General features: G+C 28.9%; 1 protein-coding gene across 4 annotated transcripts in view; it reads left to right on the forward strand.

Moving 5' to 3' along the window:
* Positions 1-27,961, forward strand: part of LOC111677206 (calcineurin-binding protein cabin-1-like) — a 637,283-nt gene that overhangs the window by 482,962 nt on the left and 126,360 nt on the right. For all 4 annotated transcript variants that reach the window (XM_046947473.1, XM_046947468.1, XM_046947458.1 and 1 more), the window contains exon 19: positions 13,860-14,271. In XM_046947473.1, coding sequence (XP_046803429.1) covers positions 13,860-14,271 — 412 coding nt within the window. The remainder of the gene's footprint in view (positions 1-13,859; positions 14,272-27,961) is intronic.

Below are 27,961 nucleotides of genomic sequence, written 5' to 3' on the forward strand. Positions count from 1 at the left end.
CATAGCTTAATCGACTCAGAAAATGATTCTAAGCCGATTGGTATACTTTAAGGTGGGTATAGGACGAATATTTTTGTATGTTACAAACATCAGCACAAACCCAATATACCCTCCCCACTAAAGTGGTGTAGGGTATAATAAACAGAAAATATATTATTAGAGCTTATTTTTAACATTCTAAAAGCATATTTCGAGTTTTTACTGCATATTTTAAGCGCTTAAAACTCTTTTTTAGAGCACATTTGTGGTTTCCCAAATAAAATGCTTTTATATTTTTTTTTTGACTTTGCAATAAATATGCATTTACTTTATTTAAAAATATGCATATTTAGATTCTGTTCAAAATATTTTTAGTATTTTTGCTAAAAATATTTACCCATACAAGCTATTGCATATTACAGCTTATAGACAAATATGACTATTGTAGCAGCTGCTGACATACAACGCATACAACGTTGCAACGCTACAACATCGATTGTTAATTGAACAAATATACTACGCAGCAACTCGCTAACATGTGGGTATTTATAACACCCACATATATTTCATATGGTTTGCCTATAATATTAAAATATTTTCCTACACAAATTATTCGAAGTCAACAATATTGAAGCCATGCAAGCAGTATTACGAACATGAAATGTACGCAAGCAGATCATATATGTGCCGATGAAAACATGACATGACAACTATGAGGTTACAATATTTTTATGTCAGACTTAAATATTATTTACTATAGGAAATGACTTATGGTCTAAAATTTAACATTTCATGTTGGACTTGAGAAATTATAAAATGTGAAAAATGTATGCAAGATATAACCAAATTTTATTTAGAAAATAATTGAAAACGTTTATATCTACAGTATATCTCATAAGTATTCGAATTTATAATATATGAAAAGAAATCAAATTTAATAACATATTTTGTATGTAAAATTAATAAATAAATCTGTTAAATTCACTAGACAGTCCTTAGCTTTGATATTACGCTTTTTAAAACTTTAAAAATTCACATTTACTTAAATTAATTTAGCTTTATTTAAAAAAGTCCATAAAATTACCTCACAAAAGTATTCGAATTTTCTCTATTTCATATTTGACTATATTATACGAAACCCAAAACTTAGAATCGAATGGTTTTTTGCTAAAAATTGTTTTAAGGGGTAACTATCAACCGAATCGATATAATTTTGGATCATTTGGTCCACAATTTTGGGGTATTTGCACCATCTTTTTATGTAATATCATTAAAATGGCGGTTTTTGACAATATTTGTGTTTTTTTCTCCTTTTTCTCAAAGATAAAACCAAAATTTGTTATTGGGATTTAATATACCCCTTGGGGCATCTAAAAATATTATTACAATTATCTGTATTTAAACGTTCCAAGATATATTATTGGAATCATTCTTCTATCGCTAATTTAATTTACTGGAACTCAAGTCCATTTTTATAATACTAGGGTCAAAAATTTTTGGGGAAACTTGACTTCTATATATTGTTTTAGATATCAGCTGTTATACATTTTAAGTTTTTAATATATTGTTTAAGTTTATAACTCCAAAGCAAGCCTCGAAGAAACGCCATTCAATATAGTAGAATCATTCCTTTTATAACCAGTGGCCTCTAGGCTGAATGCCACCATACTATAACTCAAAAATATTGATATCTGTTTAAATGTTATGTACTATGATTAAAATAAGCCCAAAATTTTTTACATACAGTGTTGTTGTAATGGGCAACATAATCGTGAATGTTATGAGTAGTAGAAACTAAAATCTACTGTATAGGATGACGTTTTGTTAAGGCATGTTTTGTAGTCGTACACCGCTACGATGTCTTGAAAATTTTTCCATAAAACTATTTGTATGTTTATTTTTTAACAATATTAAAAAAAATGTTAAAACTAATTTTTATAAAATGTGATAATTTTATTTTATTACGTTAACGAAGTTTTTCTCCGTTTAACGGAGAAATTTAATTAAATAACACCACCTTATATGAATTCGCCTTGAACAACACTGTATATTGGAAAAAGATGTACACGTGTGTGTAGATGTATTTGGTTTTATTCCGCTGTGTATTTTCTTTTGTATGTTTAGATCCTGTAGCGTCATTGAGTTGTGTATTTTGTTTTGTTTTTGTGAATTCTGTTGGTATATTTGGATGTAGGTTCGTTTTATTGCGTTGTTTATTTTGTTTTTCTGTGTTTTTCGTTATGTATGTTTAGATGTCTGTTGGTTTAGATGCCTTGTGTATTTTATTTTTTATTTCGTTTAGCGTTGTTTAGCTTTTAGTGTAATAATAATGTAGTCAGGTAAAAATTTAAAATTTATAAAACTATGATCATTTATATTGAATTTTGCCTTAATTTCCATATACTATTTTTATTGATGAAAAACTGAATTTATGCTGTTAATGCATGAAAGTGAGCAATTCAAAGGCCTATATTTCATATAATTAAATGATCTTTAATATTGTATAGCCACAATTTCAGATTTTGGGAAAGGAGCCGAGTTATAAAAAGTCAGGCATATAATGTTGTGAGGTTTTAATTCGTAACTGACTTACTTATACCAAATTTCATTGCTATATTTGCATTTTTAGGCCAGTAATGAGTGTAAAGTCATTTCCGGAAGGGGACCTTATATTGGGGTAGGGTCATTTTTGGACCGAATCTAAAAAAAATTGGTTAAAAGGGTTTGGTTCGTACTTATACCAAATATCATCGCTATACTCACATTTTTGGGCCAGTAAGTGTGTAAAAGTCATTTTCTCAAGGGGACCTTATATGGGGGGTAGGGTCATTTATGGGCCGTTCCTAAGAAAAATTGGTAGAGAGGTTTTGGCTCGTAAAAAACTTACGTATACCTAATATCATCGCTACACTCGAATTTTTAGACTAGTAGTGGGTGTTAAGTCATTTTAAAAAGGGGGACCTTGTATAGGGGTGGGGTCTTTTATGGGCCGATCCTTAAATAAATTTTTTAGAAGGTTTTGGTTTGTAAAAAAACTTACTTATACCGAACTTCATCGCTATACTCGCATTTTTGGGCCAGTTATGAGTGTTAATGTAATTTTTTAAAGGGGACCTTATATGGGGGGTAGGGTCAATTTCGCTATTAACGTTAAAGTCATTAATTAAAGTTAAAGTCGTTTTCTGAAGGCCTTATATGGGGGGAGGGGTCAATTGTGAACCGATCCACATAAAATTTGGTAAATTTTGAGTTGTATAAATCTTACTGTAATTTCAGTGCTATAATCCGATTTTTAAGCCAGTAATGAGCAAAGAAATTTTATGGGGGGACTTATTATAGGGGGTAGGATCAACTATGGACCGATCCACATAAAATTTGGTAGAGAGATATTGCCTAGTATAAAACTTATTTCTGGGAAATTTGGTAAAGAGATTTAGGCTAGTATAAAACTTACTTCTGTTAAATTTCATCGCTTTAGTCGTATTTTTAAGCCAGTAATCAGCGTTTTAGCAATTTTATGGAGGGTCTTTATATGAGGGGTAGGGTCAATTATGGACCGATCCACATAAAATTTCATAAAGATTTTTTGGCTGGTAAGATACTTCCTTATATCAAATTTCATCGCTATATTCGTTTTTTTAAGCCAGTAATGAGCGTTAAAGTCATTTTTTGAAGGGGACCTTATATGGGGGGTAGGGTCAATTATGTACCGATCCACATAAAATTTCATAGATAGGTTTTGGCTAATAAGAAACTTACTTATGTCAAATTTCATCGCTATACTTGTATTTTTAAGCGAGTAATGAGCGTTAATGTAATTTTCTGAAGGGGACGTTATATGGGGGGTAGGGTCAGTTATTTTCAATGTGTTATAAACGGAATGACAAAATCAATATACCCCCCATCTGTTTTGATGGTGGGTCAATCTTTTTGGGTATGCGAAAGCAAGGACCTGCTAATTTATAGGAATTTTTAAGCTAGTTCTACTAATTGAATGATTAGGCTGTAAATTAGTTATAGAACTTAATACCAAAAACTTTGAAGTAAATTGAGTAGAGTTAATCCTCGATGTGACAGTTAATTGAACATAAGATTTTGAATATGAATTCGTTTCCCCAATGGCATTCAAATTCGATCCACCTCAGTTATCCAGTTTGGCTGAGAACCAGAATCTAAGAGAGCTCTGGCTAATGTAAAATTGCCAGAACTATTTCTATTGCTTGATCTATAATAGTATTTTCCCTAATAGATTGACGAATTCTCTCTATATTTTGTACAGCATTTGCTTTCTTTTCTAAGGTTTTTTTCAAAGCTTCCGATATGGAATGTAAATCTTGGCGGTTCCCTAAAAAAACACACAAACAAAATTTTTTTAAAAATACTCGTGAATTACAGATAATTCAAAAACCTGACCCAAAAAAATATTTTCTGCAATTTCTTCGTATTTGATGTAGTATACATGATCCAATCAACCTAACCTAGTCGGGTGGCTAGGTGAAATAATAGACATATATTAACCAATAGGTATCATAGAAGAGCATGTGCTAAATTTCATTGAATTATCACCAAAAATTGCAATTTGTAGCTTGATTACAAGATCATGTGCCAAATTTCATTGAATTATCACTAAATTTTCGATTTGTTGTTTTATTACAAGGTTTACAAGCCCTCTTCAAGGTTTCAGTTGGAATGGACCGATCTTAACCATTTTCAATAGGCATCGTCCCTGGGACAATAGAAGATGAATAAAATGTGATTTAGTTTTCATAATAAAGCATTTAACTTGAATTGTACCTTGCCTCAGATATAGGCATTGTCCCTGGGATAATAGAAGATGAATAAAATGTGATTTAGTTTTCAAAATAAAGCATTTAACTTGAATTGTAATTAAGCTATTTATTGTTTAATAAAACTGTGGATATTTAAGTAAAATTTTGAAGGGGGCTTTTATTATGGGCTAGGGTCAAAAGAGTCCCTATAATTATAAAGTTCAAGAGGGTCATCAAGGCTAGTATGGAACTTGGTTTTGCAGCTTTTTTCGTGATTAGAGTTTATTAAACATAATTATGATCTTAAAAGTCCTATTCGGGGTTTCAGTTGTATGGGGGCTAGGTGAAGTAATGAACCGATGTTAACCACTTTCAATCCCTTAGAAAATAGAATATCATGTAGCAAATTTCAATGAATTTTCTTCAAAATTGAGACCTGTAGTTTGGACGGACATAGCTAAATCGACTCGGAAAATAGTCTGACCCGATTGGTATACTTTAAGGACCAATATTATTGTGCGTTACAAACATCAATATACCCTATCTACTAAAGTGGTTTGATTCAAATCCTTTATTTCGTTACAAGAAACCCACATTCCCATTCAATCACAATTATATAATTTTTCCGAAACAATACAGCGGGTACTTCCATAACTTGGCTGATAACATATCAGCAAAGCAAGGAATGACTTGGTACCCTCGTCAAAAAGACTATCCTCCATATAATTGTATACGGAAATAACGACGTAGCCAAAATTGCTATCCAAATAGATATTGGTTTAAAAATTAGCATTTTAGGCATATAGTCAACAATTTGAACCATCCTTTTTTATTAACTGGTGATTTCAACTCTCACAGCCCATTATGGGGCCCATGAAATTGAAATGGTTTAACAATCGGAAACTTGTCATATTAAATAATGGGTCCCCTACATATAAAATTTTTCCCATCTAGATATTACGTTATGCTCATCGCATATAGCGCCTTTGTGTTCTAGAAAAACTCTATCAAATCTTTACGGAAGATTTCCAGTGTTTTACCTTTAAACGAATGGTGTTTAATATCTTTCAATATCAATCATGATGTCTAAAATCGACTATGCTCTTTTTAAACTTTTGTAAGCGCCATATCATGCAGGGGTGCGGTGAAGCATTGGAGCTTTTTCCTCTAGCCCAGGGGTCGGCAAACTATGGCTCGCGAGCCAAATGTGGCTATTTGGACGTGGAGCTGTGGCTCTTTAGTTTCATTCATACATTTTATTTATTAAAAAAATTTAATAAATTATAAAATCATTCCGATTTAGTTAATGAGCAACGCAACTAATAAATATGTATATACAACTTTGTAACTTTGCTTAATCGTTTTGTACATGAGCAAAAAAAAAAAAAAAAAACAAGTACTTTTTGAATGAGAAAGAAAGCAACACAATTAGCTTTTCGCTCATTTTAAATCCGCATTGAGCCATTTGGAATTGGCATTGGATCTCTAGAAATTCAGTTGATAAATTTAAAAAATAAAACTTTGCACTACAGAAAATTGTCAAAGTTTAAAAGCAAGTATGAAGAATTAGGTAAAAAGCTAACTAACAAATGATCGGCCACATTTGACCCTAGCTCCCATACAAAGTCCCCTTCAGAAAATCACTGCCTGTGATATTACTGTTGCCCAACTCTAATAAATGTTTAATTTATATAACAAATATTTAAAAAAAACAAGTAAGAGTTTTATATTCGGCTGTGACGAATCTTATATACCCTTCACCATAGTGTATTTTAAACATCTTTTATAAATTTTAAATTTTTTCCCGACTACATTATTATTACATCAAAACCTAAACAAAAAGAACAACAACAACGCTAAACGAAATAAAACACAAAATACGCAAGGCATATAAACCAACAGACATTTAAACATAAATAACGAAACGCACAGAAAAACAAAAATAACATTAATAAAATATACAGTTGAATAAAACCAATTACATCTACACACACATGTGTATATTTTTTTCTAATATACAGCGTTGTTGTTGCTTTGCATGAAAAAAATATGACATTTTTTGATGAAATTTTCAGAGGTTGTCTCGGATTTTTGCTCATATCTTCATTATTTACCGACCGATTTTGCTGATTTTAAATAGCGATCTTCTCGAAAGTATGTCTAATAAAATTATTGAAGGTTCAGATCTCGCCGATATATGGGGTCCTCTAAAAACTGATTTCAACAGACAGACAGACGAACATGGCTTAATCGACTCCGCTATCTATAAGGATCCAGAATATATATACTTTATAGGGTCGGAAAATTATATTATAGAAATTACAAACGGAATGACAAACTTATATATACCCTTCTTACGAACATAAACAAATGAAAATTAAAAAAGTATTTGTAGTCAAAAATGTATATAATTAAAACAAAATTGTTTTTGAAGTCAATCCCTGCTCTAGCCCAATTATAAATATTTTGGCTGAAGCATGTTTGCCCTCTATTATGAAACTCACTATACAACTTACATACAAACTCGTTCGCAAACCTTTTATTTGCCTCAATAAAATACTGTTTGACGAAGTTAAACAAATTATAAATGGCATCAGAACACTTAGAATTAAATCTTCCATTACAAGGTGCATAATATTTTCTAATACAGTTAATCTCCAACTTCATCCAATACTGGCTGATAAATAAACATTATATCATTTTAACTATGACTGAATTCCCAAAAACTTCCGCCCATTTCACCGTTTTTAGAAATATGTTTAACCATATCAGTACCAGCCTTGTCATAGATAATTGGAAGTTTATCTTCACAGATGGTTCGAGACTCTACAACTTTCACCACTATCAGACAAGATAACAGTGTTTTAAACCGGTTTTATCAACGACTACTGCCCCAACTTTACAGCCGAAGCTTTAGCCATCCTACTGGCAACACAATACGCCTCAAATTCCGATTCCAAATACGTTATCTGCTTTGATAGCCTTTCCTCAATTCTGTCCATCAAATACTCCTTATATGATTCACATACAATTGGAAAAATCCTAATAAAATGAATGGTTATGAATATGCTGACTCAGCAGCCGAATACGCAAAACACCGACCTTTCATAATATATCCGAACTGGGAAGTTCAGAATATGCAATATTCTCTTCTTTAATGGAATCAAAATCCCAGACAGGGAATAACTACCATCACAGTTATAAGCTTAAGAATCCAACCGGAAACAAACCAATATATCCGCAAAACTGCTTAATAGAAGAAACTACGGTATTTGTAAGTCTCCGAATAGAGCACAGTAAATTTTCTCATCAACATCTCTATGATAGAACTATCCTCTCCTACTTAAATCACACGTCTTAACGCTACACACATCCTTAAGAAATGTTCTATCTACAACCCGTCCAGATCGCTTCTTTTCGGAACAATGATACCAAATGAGCTACTCAAAAAACACATCGGAAGAAAATATTAAATTAATTTACAATTTTTTAATTAAAAATCATTTGGCAAATATTATTTAAATAATAACATCGGAGTCGAAAGCCTTAGACACTAGTACTCCTATTTCTTTCTAACTAGTTTTTATAAAAAAAAACTGTTTTGATTATTAATTTTAATAAATAAATAAAATTATTCTTTTATTCACAATTTTGTACCAATCACTTTATTCCAAATTAAAATTATTTTATTTAATTTTCCTAAATACCACTTTGGTAAAAATAAATAATTTATTAATTTATTAATTTATTTTCTTTTACCAAAAAATCGTTATTTATTAAGTTAAATTTCACAAAATATAGTTTTTAAAACTAGTAGTTTAAACACACTAATCAATATTAATATTATAACAATATTCAATAAAAATTTTGGAAGTTAGTGTGAATAAACAAACAAGTCAATATTTTCAATTTGTATGAAATTTAACTTTTCGTTGCTTGTGTAAACGCACTACACTGTTACAGCTAATGGAAACAATTTAATGTGAGTGGTATACGAACGCTTGTAATTAAAATATGATCTTAACAAATTGATTCACGAATGAAAGAATAAAAGAAAACAAGAAGTAAAAAAAAATATTTTAGTGTGTTTTTAATAAAATGAAAATTATTTTTTCATTTTATTAATATTATTTTTTTAAATATTAATTCGTCTCTCAACGATTTATACCCTACACCACTATAGTGGGGAGGGTATTATACGTTTGTGCTGATGTTTGTAATATACAAAAATATTGGTCCAATACACACCTTAAAAATATGATCTTAACAAATTGATTCACGAATGAAAGAATAAAAGAAAACAAGAAGTAAAAAAAAATATTTTAGTGTGTTTTTAATAAAATGAAAATTATTTTTTCATTTTATTAATATTATTTTTTTAAATATTGATTCGTCTCTCAACGATTTATACCCTACACCACTATAGTGGGGAGGGTATTATACGTTTGTGCTGATGTTTGTAATATACAAAAATATTGGTCCAATACCCACCTTAAAGTATACCGATCGATTCAGAATCATTTTTTGAGTCGATTAAGACATGTCCGTCCGTCCGTCTGTCCGGCTGGCTGGCTGTCCATGTAAACCTTGTGCGCAAGGTACAGGCCGCAATTTTCAAGATAATTTGATGAAATTTGGACCAAGCATGTTTTTTGGCACAAGGACGAAGCCTATTGAAAATGGTTGAAATCGGTCCATTATTTCACCTAGCCCCCATACAACCGTACCTCCCGATTTGAACTTTTTATGCTATAATTACGTCAAATATTCTGCTATCTCTCTAAAAATTGGCACAAATAAGTTTTATATAAGTATAAATGATACTGCAGATTTTCGTAGGGATTGGCCTAAAATTGTCTTGTAACCATTTGTATCGCAATGAAACTCAACGAAACTAACTGTTTTTTAGAAATATATCCTTTTCCCAAATTTACCGAGGATCGGCCCATATTTCACCTATATAAAGCCTCATTTAGAAATTTTAGTTTTTTTTATCAATAAATGGCTTAAATATTTTGGAATTATGGTAATATTCAACATAAAACTTTCTTTACAAAAAATAAAAATTTTATAAAAGTAAAAATTGTAAAAATATACTCATGGTGTAGGGCATTATATGGTCGGCCATGCCCGACTATACTTTTCTACTTGTTTAATATTAAATATTTAATATTTAAATATATAAAATATTTCACAACAGTAAAGTGTAAAAAATATTTTATGGCTGTTATATTTAACACTTTACGACTTGCAAAGTTACAAAATTTTCGAATAATTTACAAAAAATCTCTTAAATTTGATTAAATTTAAAATTTAAGGTTTTCAAACTAATATTTTTACACTTTTTTGATAGAGAGGCAACGACTAGGCATCTCTAAAATGATGTCCAGAATTTGTTAGAATCCGTGGATGATTATGTTTTTTTTTTAAGTTTTTAATGTTGTGTTTCTTTGTTTTATTATTTATTAAAACACTTCATTTCACTTCACTCATGTTTTGTATCGTAATGCTTTATGTAAATATTTTTTATATATACATATATAAAAAAGGAAATTGAAACATTTTATCATATTTATTAGTTTTTTATTTATTATTTTTTCTTAATAATTTTAAGAAATTAAAAAATAACTAAATTAAATTAAATAAATTATAATTTATAAAAATTTGGGCATGAGTGAAAATCGCGTAAATAAAACAAGATCGAAATGAATTCGACATTAGTTAGTTTCTTTTGATCCAAAATCACTATGCAAAATTTCATATAAGGTCACCTTCAGAAAATGACTTTAACGCTCATTACTGGCTTAAAAATATTAGTATATAGATAAAATTACATAAGTAAGTTTCATACGAGTCAAATTTTATCTTAAAAATTATATGAGGATCGGTCCATGATTGACCTTACCCCATATAAGGTCCCCTTCAGAAAATGACTGCAACGCTTATTAATGGCTTAAAAATACCAGTGTAGAGATGAAATTCGACACAAATAAATTTAATACAAACAAAATTCTGTCTTCCAAATTTAATGAGGATCTACCCATAATTGACCCTAGCCCCTATTTTAAGGTTCAGAAAAGTACTTTAACTCTTATAACTGGTCTAAAAAAACGAGTAGATAAAATTCGACATAAGTAAGTTTCATTCGAGTCAAACGAGGTTTGATGGTGGGTATTTATAGGATTCGGCATAGCCGAATATAATACTCTTACTTGTTTCTATATACATTATTTCCAGCAAATCTGTTATATTTAACAATATATTTTTACGACCATATTCTAAATCGTTATTTAAAAAGAATTTAAAATTTTGCATTATTTGCAAAATTATGCACAAATTTATATCAGATAGAGATTTTTTGTCTACGAAAATTTTTTTACAACCTTAAGATAGAGAGTTTTTTATAGAAATATAAATTTTTTATTTGATTTAATATTAATAAATATTATATTTTATGCAATTAAATAAAACAATATAAACCAAATTGTTGAAAAGGCAACAGATTATGATGGTTAAACACGGCAATAAAATTAATCAAATTTGTATCATAATGAGCAATATCTCGAAAACTATTAAACCAATTTAAAATATTTTGTTCAAACAATTATTTTGCAACAGAAAATTATCCAAAATAATAGAGTTTGAGACAATTTTAGGGTAAGATAGAGAGTTGTGCATTCAGAATTTTTCCTGAATTGCAAAAAATGTCATTGGGTTCTTCAGGATAAACTTGCAGGACTAAAAATTGTCGAATATCGGACAAACCAGGAATCGTAGGACCTAAATACTGGTACCAGTCAATAACGATGTCAATACCAACCTCTTGGTATATTTAAAAACATCTATCAATTCATTATATTAATTACTATGTTAATATTTAATAGAAAATTTTTTTCTTAAATACCAATTATGTTTTTATTTAAATAAAATTATATTCGTTTACGATATGCTTATTAACATTATTTTTTAGATAACCATAGCGCCAATTGATAAAAGCTTTCTTTTTGTATTATGCAAAATCCGTGGCGCTTTAATATATTTTGGGATATAAAATTTTACGACCTAAATACAGTTTTCATAACCTCAAATTTAAATTTACATGAATAAAAATAATGACATATATTTAAAATTATGTTTTCAAATGCTGCGAAAAAAATAAAAAATAATTATTATTTTACTGAGATTTAAACCTAGTTCATTTTGCAATGCATTGAAAAACATTTCTAATTTTAAGAAAATATTTTAGATTTTTTTAATTGCAAAATTGTATGTTTGAAAAAAATTAAAAAAAAATATATTTTTTTAATAATATATAAATGTGAAGTTTGCGATAACTATTTTAAAAAGCGCTGATAGTCCTTATAAATGTTTACTAATTGGTACTTAATTTATTTGAAATTACCTTAACATAGATTTTTAACGATTTAGCAATTTTTTTTAATTTTTAACCGCTATAACTTTTGTGCGCATTATTGAAAATTATTAACGTTTTCATATTTGTTTATTTATTATGTGTAATTATTGAATTTGTATAAATTATTAATTAACAAATTTTTAAAAAATAAAGATATTTATTATTAAACAAAATAATAAAAATATCAAAGAATCATAAATATGGCAATACTAACAAAAAGTGAATCTAAAATTTTTGTACATTGGTTCTGACCGGCCCATGCACAAGTACTTTACTGGAGTACTAGAGCTATCTAATCTCTTGACCATTGGATGGCCTTTGTTGATTCGGCAACAGCACCTAGAGACGTAACCGGTAGACCGAAGTACGATCATCAATAAGCCGTAGACTTTGTTCTTACTCACAGGAACACACAGTGGTAATTCTAACAGAATAAACCCTGAACATATCTGTACAAGAAAGGAAAATTCAATGGTATAAAATGTATATGATACCTTTCATCCATCATCGTTCAACCCAGCACACATCTCATTCATACGACACATTCATAAGAGAAAAACATACGACACATTCGTTAGGTAGACGGGTGGGGTAAGGCCCGCCGAACCTCACATTCATCCCTTACCATATACAATTAATACCAACAATACAATTAACTCCAAGGCTTAGTCCCACAGTCACTCGACTGCGGGGTGTCTGTTGTTCTCGGCAACAGCACCGACTTATCCCGAAATATCAGTCTTATAACCGCCACTTACTTTCCCCGCGAATTTGGATTTAAACTACAGCCACTACGTGGATCCCGGAGGAACCTCAACCAACTGACCAGCCAGGACATAGTCCTGCGGCAACTGGCCACCCGTAGTACCAGATTTCGCGGTGCACTGGTTGGACCTCTGGCAATCTATGCAAGGACTAAGCCAAACAGTAGACTGTAACCAATTTTTGAATCCCGGTCAGATTGGAGGTATTGGCCACCTCTTTATACCCCGGCTTGCAATAACACCAAGGCGGAGGTCTCGCCAAGGTAACATGGCCCCGGGGCGAACTAGTCTCATTGTAGGTGATTGTCTTCCTCGTAGACAAGCCCATGTTTAAATGTGGTATGTTAAGTGGTTAGTTCGGGACTGTTTCGCCGAACAGTACCGAACTATGAAAAAGGTAATACCCCGTTTACACTGTGCATTTTTGTATCATACACGTTCACAAATCTTCCAAAAATTACAATATTAATGAAAAAAACAACAATGAGATGAACTGTCATAACGAATTGTCGTAGAAATGGGTTAATTGGCTATTATCATTTAGAGGCGGAATTAACTCATTCAATTGCTCTGTGTGAACTAGGTATAAATCAAATAATATTGACCATCATTTGGTTTACATGCGGGCATTTCCAAAATGCCTAAAAATAGTGGTGACCAATTGGAATATTTTTAAATATTCATCTATTAATCCAATAGTGCCTAAATTTATTTTTTTAAATAAGGTCGTTTATACTTAGTCTGGGATTTTATTACAAATTTGTTAACGTTAATTTTTTTTAATAAACTTATTGTTGGTTTAAATATGGGTCGAACTTACAATAAAATTATTGTATTTGTCAATGGTTTATTAAAAGTCCCTTTAGGTCTTTTTTTTTATTATTCAGTTTTTAGTTTATTATTCAGTTCATATAATAAATTATATATTTTTAGGAGGTACATTACGGATGCTGAACGAAAAGAATTATGTCAACAAAGTATAAATTATTCCATAAAAATTTTAAGATGTATCCTTCAAAGAAACGCTGAAAAACGCGATGACTCTGAAATTTTAAATCTTCTATTAGACGTGTATAAAATTCATAAAAAGTGTGTTAAATACATGAATCAAAAAGAGCCAATGTTCGCAGAACTACTTATAGACGTTTACAAATGTTTTATAAAAGATAAAGTGGAATATGTTCCAGATAGCTGCAATTTTCTAGACTTAGCAATTAAGCTATGCGTACAGGAGATAACTGCACAAAAAAATAGTGAGAAATCCATTTACACTGATAGTACTTCGAGTACATCGGATTATATTGTGTCGCTGTCATCAACAACACAATCATATTCCAATTCTATGGTAAGTATAAAGTCGCCATTTAATTCTTAAACTCTTTTAAATGTTTTTATACAAATATGTATCTCAATCTTAATTATTATATATATTTAGTATTAATTAAATTTTAATTAGAAATTAAATTTTACGTATAAAAATATCTTTTTATTTTGTTTTTAATGATAAAATTGTTTTTTATTGGCGGTATAGCACCAGACATCTAAATCTTAAAAATTTTAAATTATCTATAAAATTAAATTTTAAGATGAGTTTGAACTGAAAAAGATTTAAATCCATTCACTGATATACCGATCTTTGGACCAAATTTTCGAGCAAAATTTCAAGCCGTCCGCGGAAGTTAAAAAGGGATTTAAAAATCATGGAATCTTGATGAATAAATAGAATAATGCTAAACTAAGTTAAATTTAACACAAAAAGTTCACAAAATTAAAATTTTTTGAAAATTCAGAATGTCGTACGTAAATTACTGTTTGGTAATTTATACTAATACAGAAATGGTACGATTTATTGTAAAAACTACAACATTAAATACTAATAAAAGGAAATAACATTTATGTTTTTTATTTTATTGTCCTTTCTGCAGAAATATGCGTTTATTTTGTGAAAAAATAATAAAAGTAAAAATTGTATGTGACATTTTGATACCATAATTGTAATAGGTTTAATTCCTTTAGTATCCCTGCGGAGTTCTGAATTTTTAAAATTTTCATATTTGTTGAACTTTTTATATTAATTTAACTTATTTCAACATTATTCTATCTGTTCATCGACATTCCTTTTAATTTCAGTCCATTTTAAACTTTCGAGAATGATTTTAAATGTCAATTATTGAAATATTGCTCGAAATTTGGCCAAAAAATCGGTAGATTATCGTTATCAGTAGACAAATATAAAACTTTTTCATCTCAAAATCTTCTCAAAAATTAATTTTATAGATAATTTAACATTTTGAAGAAATTGTTTTCATTGTTTCTTGATCTTATTTAAGAAATTTTGAAAGTGGCACCTCCGATTCAGCTGTCTGGTGCTATACGGCCAATAAAATTTTGAAAAAACAAATTTTAACATTAAAGAATAAAGTAAAGAGAATATTTTTATATTCAAAATGTAATTTCTAATCAAAATTTTTTAAAGAAATAATCGAAAAATCCGATATAAAAAATCATTTTAAGGGGGTGCTAATGTTTTGATCAATGAAATTTTGAATAATATGAATATTTTTTTTAATTTTTGTTTTATATATAACATACAAATTTTTTTGTTAGAGTTTTTTAAAGACCTAGAAAAACTATAAACAAAAAGTGTAATATCTTTCAAATTTGCCTTCTTTTTAATAAAAATAAATTAAAAAAATAACACATTAAAATATAAACGTTTACATTACGGTCGCCCCTATTTTTCAAAATTTTTGTCCCGACATCAATACTTAGTCAGTTAGATCAAAGGATAAAAATTTCCTTTTTTAATATTTTGATGATTTTAATATAATAATATAAAATAAAATAATTTTTCGGAAAATGTCTATATATTAATTTTTTCAACACAATTAAAATTATTTCATTAAACTTCAAATTATTTCATCGAAGTGTTTTTTTCTGTTTTATGGAAAAATCTTTTCAAAAAACAGAAAATTTTAAATTGGTTAAAAAACTTTAGTTATTAATGTTCTGGCGACACATTAGAGTAGGTTTAGGTATATGCACCATATAAAGATGCATACACACTCGAAGACCATTGTGGTTCTCTTCAAATAGTGAACATCCAAAACAGAGAAACAAAAAAACTACAGGAAAACCAGAAAGAAAGAAAAAGATATGTCAAAAGGATATATGTAATTATTAAGTCAGTATCCCAAATTCTTAAGAGAGGAAATCTTTGTCCTCTTATAAAGCCCATTCGAAGAAGTGATTAATTCCCTTTACAAAACCTAGTAAACTGCGAGTCCAGACCCGCAATATCCTTCATGTAGACTGTTATAGGGTATTTAATTGAACAAAAGAAAATTGGGGAAAATCGGGAAATATTTGGACCCACAGTTAGCAAAAAACTGGACTAGGGTAGGTGTTGACAATTTAATATTTATATGCGAATAGCTACTAAGCAATTAAATATAATTTTTAGCGACGACGTACTCATCCATCAGATTTCATATATACCTAATAGTTTTTTTTTTTTAAATCGGACCACAAACGAAAAAATAATATCGTTTAAAAAATTATACATATCTAATGTGTCTTACTTTGGGGACCCCTGGCCACGCCCCGGTAGGCTCATGATTAGAACTTAAACTCGATAACACCTCCTCTCCCCTCATTTATTCCAATCGGACTAACTGTTTACAAGTTACAGAGTCATTTCCCTCTATTTTTTCTATTTATCCTTTAAAGGATACGTATGATAGTTTATTGCCTTTAAAGGATAACTCCGAAAAAATGTTGATACAGAAGATAATTATAAAATTAAGGATAAAATTTAATTAGCCTTAAAAAATATCACATCTTAAAGAGTTTTTTGCATAGGATCGAACTGAGGACCTTTAAAAACTAAAATAAATATTCGTTAAAACAATGTTTTGATATACATTATGGGTGTAGATGGATACAGGAAGTCCTCTAGATATGAAATAAAAAAAGAAAAAAATTTTGGCAAAATTTTTAAAACAAAATATTCCAAAATTTTATTTCCTGAATAATTTTATAACATTTTTATTTATGACCTAATTACTTTCGCGAACGAATAAATTGATGCATTACAGCTATGTTTATTAAACACTATAGTAATGGACATTATCAAGAAGTTTACCCTACAAACATTTGGAAGATATCGTCCATAGAAGATATCAAAGCAATATTAAATTTTTATAATTTGGAAGAAAATCACCCAAGCAATATTTGTTTGATATCGCAATGTTAATATTTAAAAGTAAAATCGGCAATAAACAATAAAAATATTTAAATTAATATTTTTTTGATTTTGTAAAGTATTTTTTGTTGCCAAATTGTTGTATTTATTTCTGTAAGAGGATTTTCATCCTACGCAATACGTTTAGAATATCGTTATGTTATCGCATAGATGATAATATAGCAATAAAAATATTTTTTTCAAACTTCAAAATATTTTCAAAATAAGAAAAAAACTAATTTTTTTAAATAAATCTAACTACAATAAGTTAATACGCGATAAATCAAGACAACATCATTACAATGGTAATTTATGCTTGGAAAAATGTAAGTTTATCTTTATTTTCACATAAAAAATGGATAGTCATGATGTTTTGGTTTTCAGAGTACTTAAAAGAAATCAATATTAAAAGAATCTTTCTGTGGGTAAAACAAAATTGTCCTGGGGAAACGTTAATTTGGCATATTTATATTAATATATTTTCCATATTGTAATATTTTATTGCTAACACTAATAAAAGTGTATTCAAATTGCCAATATTTTAATTTCTTATACTTTTCTTCCTAAAGATAATAGGAGAATATCTCCAATATATCTTCCAGACGATTATCTAAAGATATCTTCTTATTTTCACCATGCTGATTATCTAGCAATGTCTCTTTTTTGTCTTCTAGGAGTATTGCTTTCGTATTGCTTAGAAGTATCCCTCTGGCCGCACAATCTCTCCCGAAGGAGGTATCTTCCGCAATACGAATATGATTGTTGCCGCAATAATTTTTTTCTTCTAAGCAATACGAATTCGTATCGTTTTCGTATCTTCTTGCTTGTAGGGTATATTTTAAGAAAAGGAAGACCGTCATCTATAACTTTGAGTGCACTACATAAAAAGAACACCGAACGTATAAAAATAGCAACAAATAAAATGCTTAATATTAAAACGTTGCTCCCATATATACCACCAATTCATCCTTTTTATAACAGCATATAGGCTTCAAACGTTGTAAGTGAACCAGAAGTTTTTTAAATACATACATAGTTACCTATGTATAATATTTTAAATTGGTATTATTTACTTCATTATTAATTTGATTATTAAATATTACTTATTAAAAAGTAACATGTATATATGAAAATTATAAATAATTAAAATTATGTTTTTTTGTTGCAAGAACATGATAAGCCATTTTAAAAATGTACAAGAACTTGTTTTTTGAAAATAAAAAATATTCAACTTTTGTTAGGCAATAACTTGATATGTCACAATTATTTGTTAAAACAGTAGTTTCTACTTTACTTATGATGTCCTTCAATTGGCATTAGGGATGCCAAACGGGAATTTTAAAAATGAAATCCCGGGGATTTTCGGGATTTTAAAATCCCGAAGTTTAGGTCTTTTTCCGCTAAATTTATACATTATAAAATATTAAATAAGAGAATTTTAATAGTTATTGATTAAAAAATAAGCAGGATCATAAAATTTTAAACATTTCGGCCTTTTTTAAATCGAATTACATTATTCATTGAGTAATTAACTTAAGACTAGAGTCTACTAACATACAAGCTGAAATATCAAAAATAAAAAGGACAATAAATAGGCATAGATACTATCGGATATCTAAAAATAGCAAGAAATTATGATTTAATTTTCATAGTAAAGCATTTAACTTGATTTCTACCTCGCCTCCGATATATTTAAGCAATTTATTGTTAAAAAACTAATTTCTGAAATATGCTTTATTTGGGGCATCCTCCAAACTCAGTTGAGACACTAGGCTTTTTAAGCGAATTGTGGACATTAAAGTCATTTTTTGAAGGGGTGGCTTGGGTCAAAAGAGTCCCAAAATTCTACAGGGTCTTCAAGACTAGTATAAAAGTAAGTTGTGCCGGTTTTTGTCGATATAGGAGTTTATTAAACATAATTATGAGCTCCTTGGGGCAAACCCAATATACCCTCCCACTCCCACTAAAGTGGTGTAGGATATAAAAAGGACAATAAATAGGCATTGACACTATCAGATATGGGTATATCAGAATCTATACTGGCAGTCAACCTGTTAATAAGATGGCGAGATGATTATTCTCTTATTCAGGTAAGAGGATACGATATATAACTGGAAATAATATTGCTGATAATTTGGCAAAAGCTGGAACTACGAATGCATCCGTTAGTTATCAACCTTATACGATTATTAAGTGCGTTTAAAGTACAAATTTTAAAAAATTCTATTTTTGAGAATTTTTTAAAATTAGATGTCGATTTACTCAAAATTTTATTTTTGTGGCATACCGAGTTACTGCAATAAGCCATTTCATTAAACTTATAATTAATTAACAAAATAGTACATAAATGTATTAATTACATTTTTTATATATTGTTTTTCTTTAAATATTATGTATTCAACAAACAAATACGAAATGAGGAACTTTAAAAAAATTCTTTATACACAGTGCACATTCAAATCTCCTTTAAGTATACCTATCATTAAGTAAAAATTTATAAATTATTTTTTAATAAAAATTTAATATAACGAGAAGCTAAGACTTTTTTCTGAACAACGATATCATTAGTTTTCCCATTTTAATTATATGGATCTGTAGATGATGCAGCAAAATTCATGGTTTTATGTATATCTTTTTGTACAGTTTTTTTATTTTTTAATACCATAACTTTTTTGTGCAAAATTACCATTTAATATAAATCACCTTTACGGACAAACATTTAATTATTAACGACTTTTTAAAATGCTTTATTTTATAGATATTTATGTTTTCTTGCAATCTTCAAAAGTGAAAGAGTACAATTTGGCCACTGTTGGCCTCTAAGCGATCATATCCCGAAGATACTTTGAAATCTTCTCAATAAAACCAAAATTTAAATGTTTGCCTGTTTTCGCCTTTTCAGCGTTTAGGCTCACTTTTCTAACACTACCTGATTTGAAAATATTTAAATTTTATTTTAAAAATCAAATTATTGAATAGGAAATAAATTTAAATAATAAGAAAAATAATTAAAATAATAATAACGACGTTGTATTGACTGATGCTTTATTAGTTTTACATTCTTGTAAATAAGTTTGTAAGAAAATGAAACTTCATTAGAATTTGTTATCATTTTAAATTTACTTCCTATTCAACAAAAGTAACATTGCTGTATTCTTCATTATTTTCATTATTAATAGTTAGATCATTTTAATTAATGTCATCAACAAGAGGATCGAAATTTTTAAAATACGATTGGTCCATAATTGTTAAAGTAAAAGGCATTTTCTTATTTGCCTCTTCTGGGGAATAAACTTGAGATGCATGTTTCCGTTGTCGCTTTTCTAAAATGAGTGTGTCCACTTACAAGGTAGTTGTATGTAATAGTTTTATACTTTTTTCTTTAACCATCGGAAGCCATAGGGACATAATTAGCCAATTTTTGTTTTGCCCTGGACAATTGTCAGAAAAAACTATTAGATCCTCCAATATTTTATTGTCCAAGTACTTTAACAGCACTAATGCAACTTCGTCTAAACCAAGTAATATTTTTGGTCCAAACAAATATATGTATGACCTTGCCCAGTAGAACAGTCGTGGATACCAAGATTATATATCCAAATTTGTCTGCAATAAAACGCAGGTCCTGTGGTTAACTTCGGTACAGGCAATGATTGTTGCAGATCAAATGATAAAAACACACTGTTTCGAATTTTGAACTGAGTTTTGGGTTTCAAATTTTAGCAAATCCTGCATTTGTTTAGCACTATTTTTATGATCATCAAACAAATTTACAAGACATTTTTAATTCTCATGACTATTACCTTGAGTAGCGGAATCAATTTTAATGATTGTTTCGTCACAGTTCTTATAAGTATCGGATTTTGGAAGTTTCAAACCGATGTTAAACTCTGTAAAAAATATTTTTCTATATATACTTTCATTAAATGGTGTAATCCCTTCCTCTTTGCACCATGAAACGTAGTGTTCTTTGAAAACTGCTTATTGTAATATCATGGTTTAAATAGGCTCTATTAATATTATTGGCTCTGCTGTAATAGCTTTGGTATTTTGGTATCATATTTATATGGTTTCTTACATAATTTTTTTTAAATCGCTTTCAATTTTATCAATGTTCATCATTTTGTTATAATAATATTATGTATATTTAATAACCATTTCAAATATTAGAAGGTTACTAATTATTAAAATTTTCAAATAATTTCTATTCAAAAATAATGGTTATGGCTACGGCAATGATATGTATGAAATTATATTTAAATCATAGTAATTAATTAACAAAAATTAAAGTTGAATATTAGTTGTGCAGCTCTCCATGTTAGCCACTGTAATTTCAATATATTATATCTAACGGATTTTTGAACAAAATTTTTTTTAATTGCAGTGTTATATTTGCTTACATTTGTATTATCGCAGTTATATAAAAAAGAGCAATTCCACTTTTATATTTTTCATTATAAACGATTTTTTAAAGGGTTAAAAAATAAGTGTGCCATTTCTAGTTTATGAAAAAAAGAATTTTCAAATTGTTCTAATAAAAAAAGTGGCATGACACTTATACCGCCAATTTTTCATAATATGCTGAAAATCTTTTTAGGGACCATAGATATGGTTGTTAGTAAGTCAATAAGCACATAAAATCGATTTGTGATGATGGGTGGCATATACTGCAATAAGCCACTTTTAAAGCTAGTTTAAATTAAAACCCTCTAAAATTCAAACAAGATAGGGATGTCTTTGATTGACTGACATAGATAATTAAATTTTTATGTTTACAAACTATAAAACTTAGTTGTGCTTTGTTCGAGATACAAGTATCAAAGAACGATTTTTACCTTTTCCTAGGCTTCGTCCTAGATTTTTAAGGTATAGAATTAAAGCCTTTTGCTAGCCTTATTTTTAAGCTTTTTTATTTTCAAATATATCCAGCTCCTGGCAATACTGAATTGTGCCACATAATTTAATATTGTGTGCCAAGAAAGAATACATTTTATGTAATAACAAAATTTAACCCTTTGACGACCACAATCAAATATACTCGCCATAAAATTTTTATATAGGTTTAAGTGACAATTAGGGCGAATCTGTCAACCGATCCTGGCAACTTTATTTGCAATGCAACAACACTGCAGAAACAAGTATGAATGTATAGTCGGGTATGAGCGATTATACCATATGATACCCTACACCAGTCAGTACATTAAAAGTGTAGATAATTAAAAAATAGCATTTAATTTGTTTTTTAACCTTACTCTGGAATATTTTTACTTATTGTGATGAAAAAAGAGATTTTAGAGGTAAATATGGGCGTATCAATATAAATGTTTGTAGGGGAATTTACTTCAAAGTTATTTATGTAGAATTTTATGGTGTTATTAGTGTTTATAAGTGTATTTTGACCTTCATGCCATTTTCTGAAGAGGAGTTTGTATGGTTGTGCCAGTAGTGGCATTTACAGTTTTATAAAACTAAGGTTTCTCTATTTTTGTTTACATAATAGATAGGGTTGCCAGCCTGGCTGGATTGTCCAGCTTTTTTGATGCTTGTCCAGTTTCAAGCTAAAATTTAATTTGTCCAGCTAAATAAAATATTTTTCGTACACTGCAATACTTATACCCTACACCACTTTAGTGGGGAGGGTATATTGGATTTGTGCTGATGTTTGTAACATACAAAAATATTCATCCTAGACCCACCTTAAAGTATACCAATCGGCTTAGAATTTCTGAGTTGATTAAGCTATGTCCGTCCGTCTGGCTGGCTGTCCATGTGAACCTTGTACGCAAGGTACTGGTCGCAATTTTCAAGATAATTTGGCACACTCCCCGAAAAGGGCTTCTGAGCTCATAATTATGTTAAATTTACAGATATATCGATATATAATACGGCACAACTAAGTTTTATAGAGGTCTTGATGACCCTGCCAAATTTCATAAAGATCGGGCCCCTAGCTCCCATACAAAGTCCTCTTCAGAAAATTACTTGAATGTCTCAAATTAACTTATAAACACAAATATCGCGATGAAATTCAGCACAATAAAATATTATGTAAATATAAATATATTCACAAAATTTTATCGGGCTTGGTCCATATTTGCCCCTAGCCCCCATATAAAGCCTCTTTCAGAAAATTAGTTTTTCATCCATAAATTGCTTAAATGTATCGGAACAAGGGAATATTGAAGATAAATGCTTTTTTATGAAAAATAAATCACATTTAATATTCATAACTGGTGTAGGGTATCATATGGTCGACCACGCCTGACTATACTTTCTTACTTGTTTTAATGTAATCTTTGTCAAATCATGATAGCCAACTCTGATTGTACATTTGTTATACAACTATGTTATGATTTCCCTCTTCTATCATCATGTCTCAACACTTAAACAGCTGAATGTCGTAATAAATGTTAGGTCTGTTCGCATACTCGATAATTTGTAACAATTTGCAACAATTGTTATTGGATTCCGTTCGCGTACTTTCGAAAACTTGCAACGAAAGAGTAAGAGAGCGGTAAAATTAAAGTTCATTGATAGAGAATTTTTTGATTTTACTGAATATTTTTTCCCCAGTAAAAAATATCCAACTTATATTTACAACATATGTTTGATTTATGAACATGTAAACAAACCAAAGAAATCAAAAATTTGGTAAATTTTAAATTTTTTGAAAGAAATATATAAATTAATAACACACGAATATTAAAAAATTATTTGTAATTATATTTATTTTAAATTTATTTATCATAAATAATTTTTTAAAAGAGTTTATTTGTCATGAAAAATCATATCAAATATTGTCAATCTAGCGTTTTTAAAACAATTTAATTTGTCTTTCTCTTACCGATTTTGTGTAAATTTTTATTTTATTAATATGTTTGTATCATGAAGTTTTAAAACAATAATATTTTTTTAATGATACTACATGTTTTGTTAACTTCAAATATCCATTTATTTATAGGAAAAATCAAAGTTACAATTATTTGTTTTTTAGTGTTTTGTTAGCGATTGAGATTTCAGCAAAAGGGCATTACCAATCATTGTTTATAAACAAAAAATTGGATTTCGCGTATTTTTTGGACATTTTTTTGATTGAGAGTAAACTAAAAATTACTCTCTATCATAAATTTACTGTATATTTCTTACAGAAAGTACGCAAAGTTGCGAGCGATAGTCAAATTCTTTACGTACAGCTTACGCACTTATGATTTTTAAAATTTAAAACTTCAAAAATTGATCTTTTTCACATCTTTTGCTCTATCACTGTGAAACTATTTACACAAAACCAAAATTAACATTTTCTTAGTATTTTTTTATGTCCAGCTTTTTTTGTTTTGTCCAGCTTTTTAAAGCCCAAACGAAATTATAAGCTCAAAAGCCCTATATGGGGGGTACGGTTGTATTGGGGCTAGATGAAGTAAAACTGACTTCAACCATTTTCAAATTTCATAAAATTATCTTGAAAATTGCGACCTGTAACGTGTGCCCAAAGTTTACATAGACACACAGAGAGACGAACGGCCGGACATAGCTTTAAGGTAGGTGTAAGGCCAATATTTTTGGGTGTTACAAAAATCAGCACAAACGCATAATACTCTTTTCACTATAGTGGTGTAGGGTATAAATACACATTTCATTTTATATGGTAAATTAAATTGTTTCTCATAAGCCACTGGTCCGATTTAACGAAATGTACAAGAAAATTATTCAGAACGATCAGACCTGAAAATATTTTTTGTCATTACAATATTAAAATCAGAAGTGGTAAACAGAGTGGTAGAAGTGAACTACTCGACTTCTAAAATTATTTTAAATCTAACTGATCACATATTAAAGGTTTAAGAGGTATACTTTAATACTACCATTAAATTTTATAATACCCATTAAGTCTACTACTTATAAGAAAAATTCAATTTAAATATATTTTTAAAATTGAAGTACTTTGAATTAGCACCACATATCTCACCTTGTATTTTAACAGGAAAATTTTACATTAATTTATACACTACGAAAATAGACCTTTAACCTTTTGGAAGTAAAATATTCTATTTATCTTTAAAACGAAATCGAAAAATTATTGTTTCAAAGTTATGGGCAATAATATATACATATGTACTTTTAGGCAATTTTAACAAAAAACAAAGCGTGATATTTTTGGTCTGGAACAAGATTCCGATCAAAAAGTCATTGCTTTGAGGAACATTTAAACCTTAATATGTGTTGGTTATTTTAAAATCAGAAATGGTAAATCCGAAAACTGCTATTTTCTATCCGTTTTGATATGGATTCTACCCAAAACTCATCACATTTTCAAAAGAATACTTAGATTGAAGCAAGTTATAAAAGCGGTTGCCACCGTTTTTTACTTCGCAGATAAAAATAATTGAATAATATATATTTTACAGTATTACATTTCAAGTTAAAATATAACATCATCTTACTATTGGAAGTTTATCCGAAAGAACATGTAGGGTCGACCCACCCTGCATATTCTTGTATTAGGTAAAAACACGAACATTTGTTATATACAAAAAATCTGTATTTATATACTAGACATCTGCATGAGTCCAGTTCAAACCTGCACATGCTTGTTTAATATTTTCACAATAGTGTGTGTTTTTCATTGCTTTATAAAAAAATTATATAGATATATATTATTTATTATTTTAGAGGAAATTGACGATTTTCATTGTCAAAAATGGTCTGATGACGATTTTAGTGCTAAATTGAACGATTTTTTAAAAAGGAATTTTTATAAAAATTTTCATATTCATATTTTATTATTATTTTAAAGGGAAATTCACACATATTTAAAATATTTTAAGAATAAAATTAATGAATGTTAATAAAGTTAAAAATGCTAATCGGGAAAACTAAATTATGCAAATGTATGTTTTATAGTGTGTCGTGTGGTCTTAAGGATAAGTTATTTACACGTTTCAATCGATTACATGCAGTGGTCGCAAAACAATGGAAACGTTTTCAAATATTTCAGAAATGCTTTAAATTCCTTAATTAGTATTGATATATTATTAATTTTTATTTCGAAACATTTACCAAAATTAACAAAACATCAAGACCATAATTAAGTAAATTCAGAAAAAGGATAACTAGTATTTATTATTATGGTACAAAAATATTGGAAACTTTTGAACTTTTACAGAAAAAAAGACTTTTACAAAAAAAAAATGAAAAATAACTGTGTAAAAAGCATCTTGGTTTACTGTTGTTGTTGTTTAAAGGTATTCTTCTAGTATTTATTATTATGGTACTGACAAAACATTGGAAACTTTTGAACTTTTACAGAAAAAAAGACTTTTACAAAAAAATATGAAAAATAACGGTGTAAAAAAGCATCTTGGTTTACTGTTGTTTCAAGGTATTCTTCAGTTTGATAATTTGTATTCTTTTACCCAATTTTTTTATATCATTAATTAAAATGTGTAGAGTTCAGATTTAAAAACCAAAATAAGTAACGATTTTAATACTTCTTTTAATATTTTACCTAATTAAATGAATAAATCAACATTTTCAAAAATTTAAAAAAATTTCATGAGAAAGTCTGTTCACGCCTAAATGGCTGAACCGAAATTGAAATTTGTAACGTTGGTAGAAATATCCTTGGAAGGTGTTATAGGCTATATCGTTTTTCAAAACTTGAACTAGGAGGGCGCAATAATGGGGAAATATGGGCGAAAAGCTGTCAAAATTAGTACTTTTGATCATAAATTGTCTTAAGCCATAATATATTTCATTAAGTTTCAGAAATATGAATTAGCATAGTACTGCTGCGAAAGTTGGACCAAAGGGGGACAAAAGGGGAAAAAACTGCCAAAATTAGTACTTTGAGACCATTTTTTCTGTTCTAAAGCAACTACGCCTTCTTATAGTATCGGAAATATGCATATTTTGGAAGCCCACCCAAAGGGGGTAAAAAAGGAATTCTGTATTTGCTGTATAAAATATCCTAAAGACTTCAAATTTTAAATATTAATATTTTAATGGAGCAAAGGACTAACAAATATCATATTTTTGGGAGATTTAAATTTAAAGAATAAAAGAGTATAATTATTTGTTATTTTGGTACTTTTATGAAATTTCTTAAATTTACAACGATTTAAGAAATTATGGTTTTATGGTAGGGTTAGAAAAGGAATTTTGTATTTTCTCTTAATAAATGTGCTATGTGACTTTAATCTTAATATCCTAATGTATATTATAAATCTCTTTGTGAGTCTGTTCGTTGGTTTGTTCGTCAAGCACGCCTAAACGGCTGAACCAATTTCCTTGAAATTTGGAACATTGGTAGTTTTTCAAAACTTGTGAGAAGGGCGCAAAGAGGGGGTAAAATGGATGAAAAGCGGTCAAAATTTGTACTTTTGGTCATAAATACCAATTATTGTCTTTACTAAAGCCAAAATATATTTCAATAAACTTTTTAAAGTTTCAGAAATATGAATTAGCATAGTACTGTTGCGAGAGTTTGACCAAAAGTGGACAACAAATAGGATAAAAGGGGGAAAAACTACTTTTGAGCTTTGAGACCAATTTTTCTGTTCTAAAGCCAATTAAAACCCCGGGCAACGCCGGGTATAAAAATCTAGTGACAATATAAATCGAAAAATTCCAACTATTCCTCTATGGTAGTAGAACGATTCTTTTTTTAAAGTAAAATGTTTTAACGCAGGACGACTACAACCAAGACCGGTCTTATTTTTCATGTGTTTAACCATAGGAGTACTTATTTCGAACTTTTTATTAAAAAGTTTGAAATAAGTACTCCTATAGTTAA

This window comes from Lucilia cuprina, chromosome 2 (assembly GCF_022045245.1).
Source record: "Lucilia cuprina isolate Lc7/37 chromosome 2, ASM2204524v1, whole genome shotgun sequence".
NCBI lineage: Eukaryota > Metazoa > Arthropoda > Insecta > Diptera > Calliphoridae > Lucilia > Lucilia cuprina.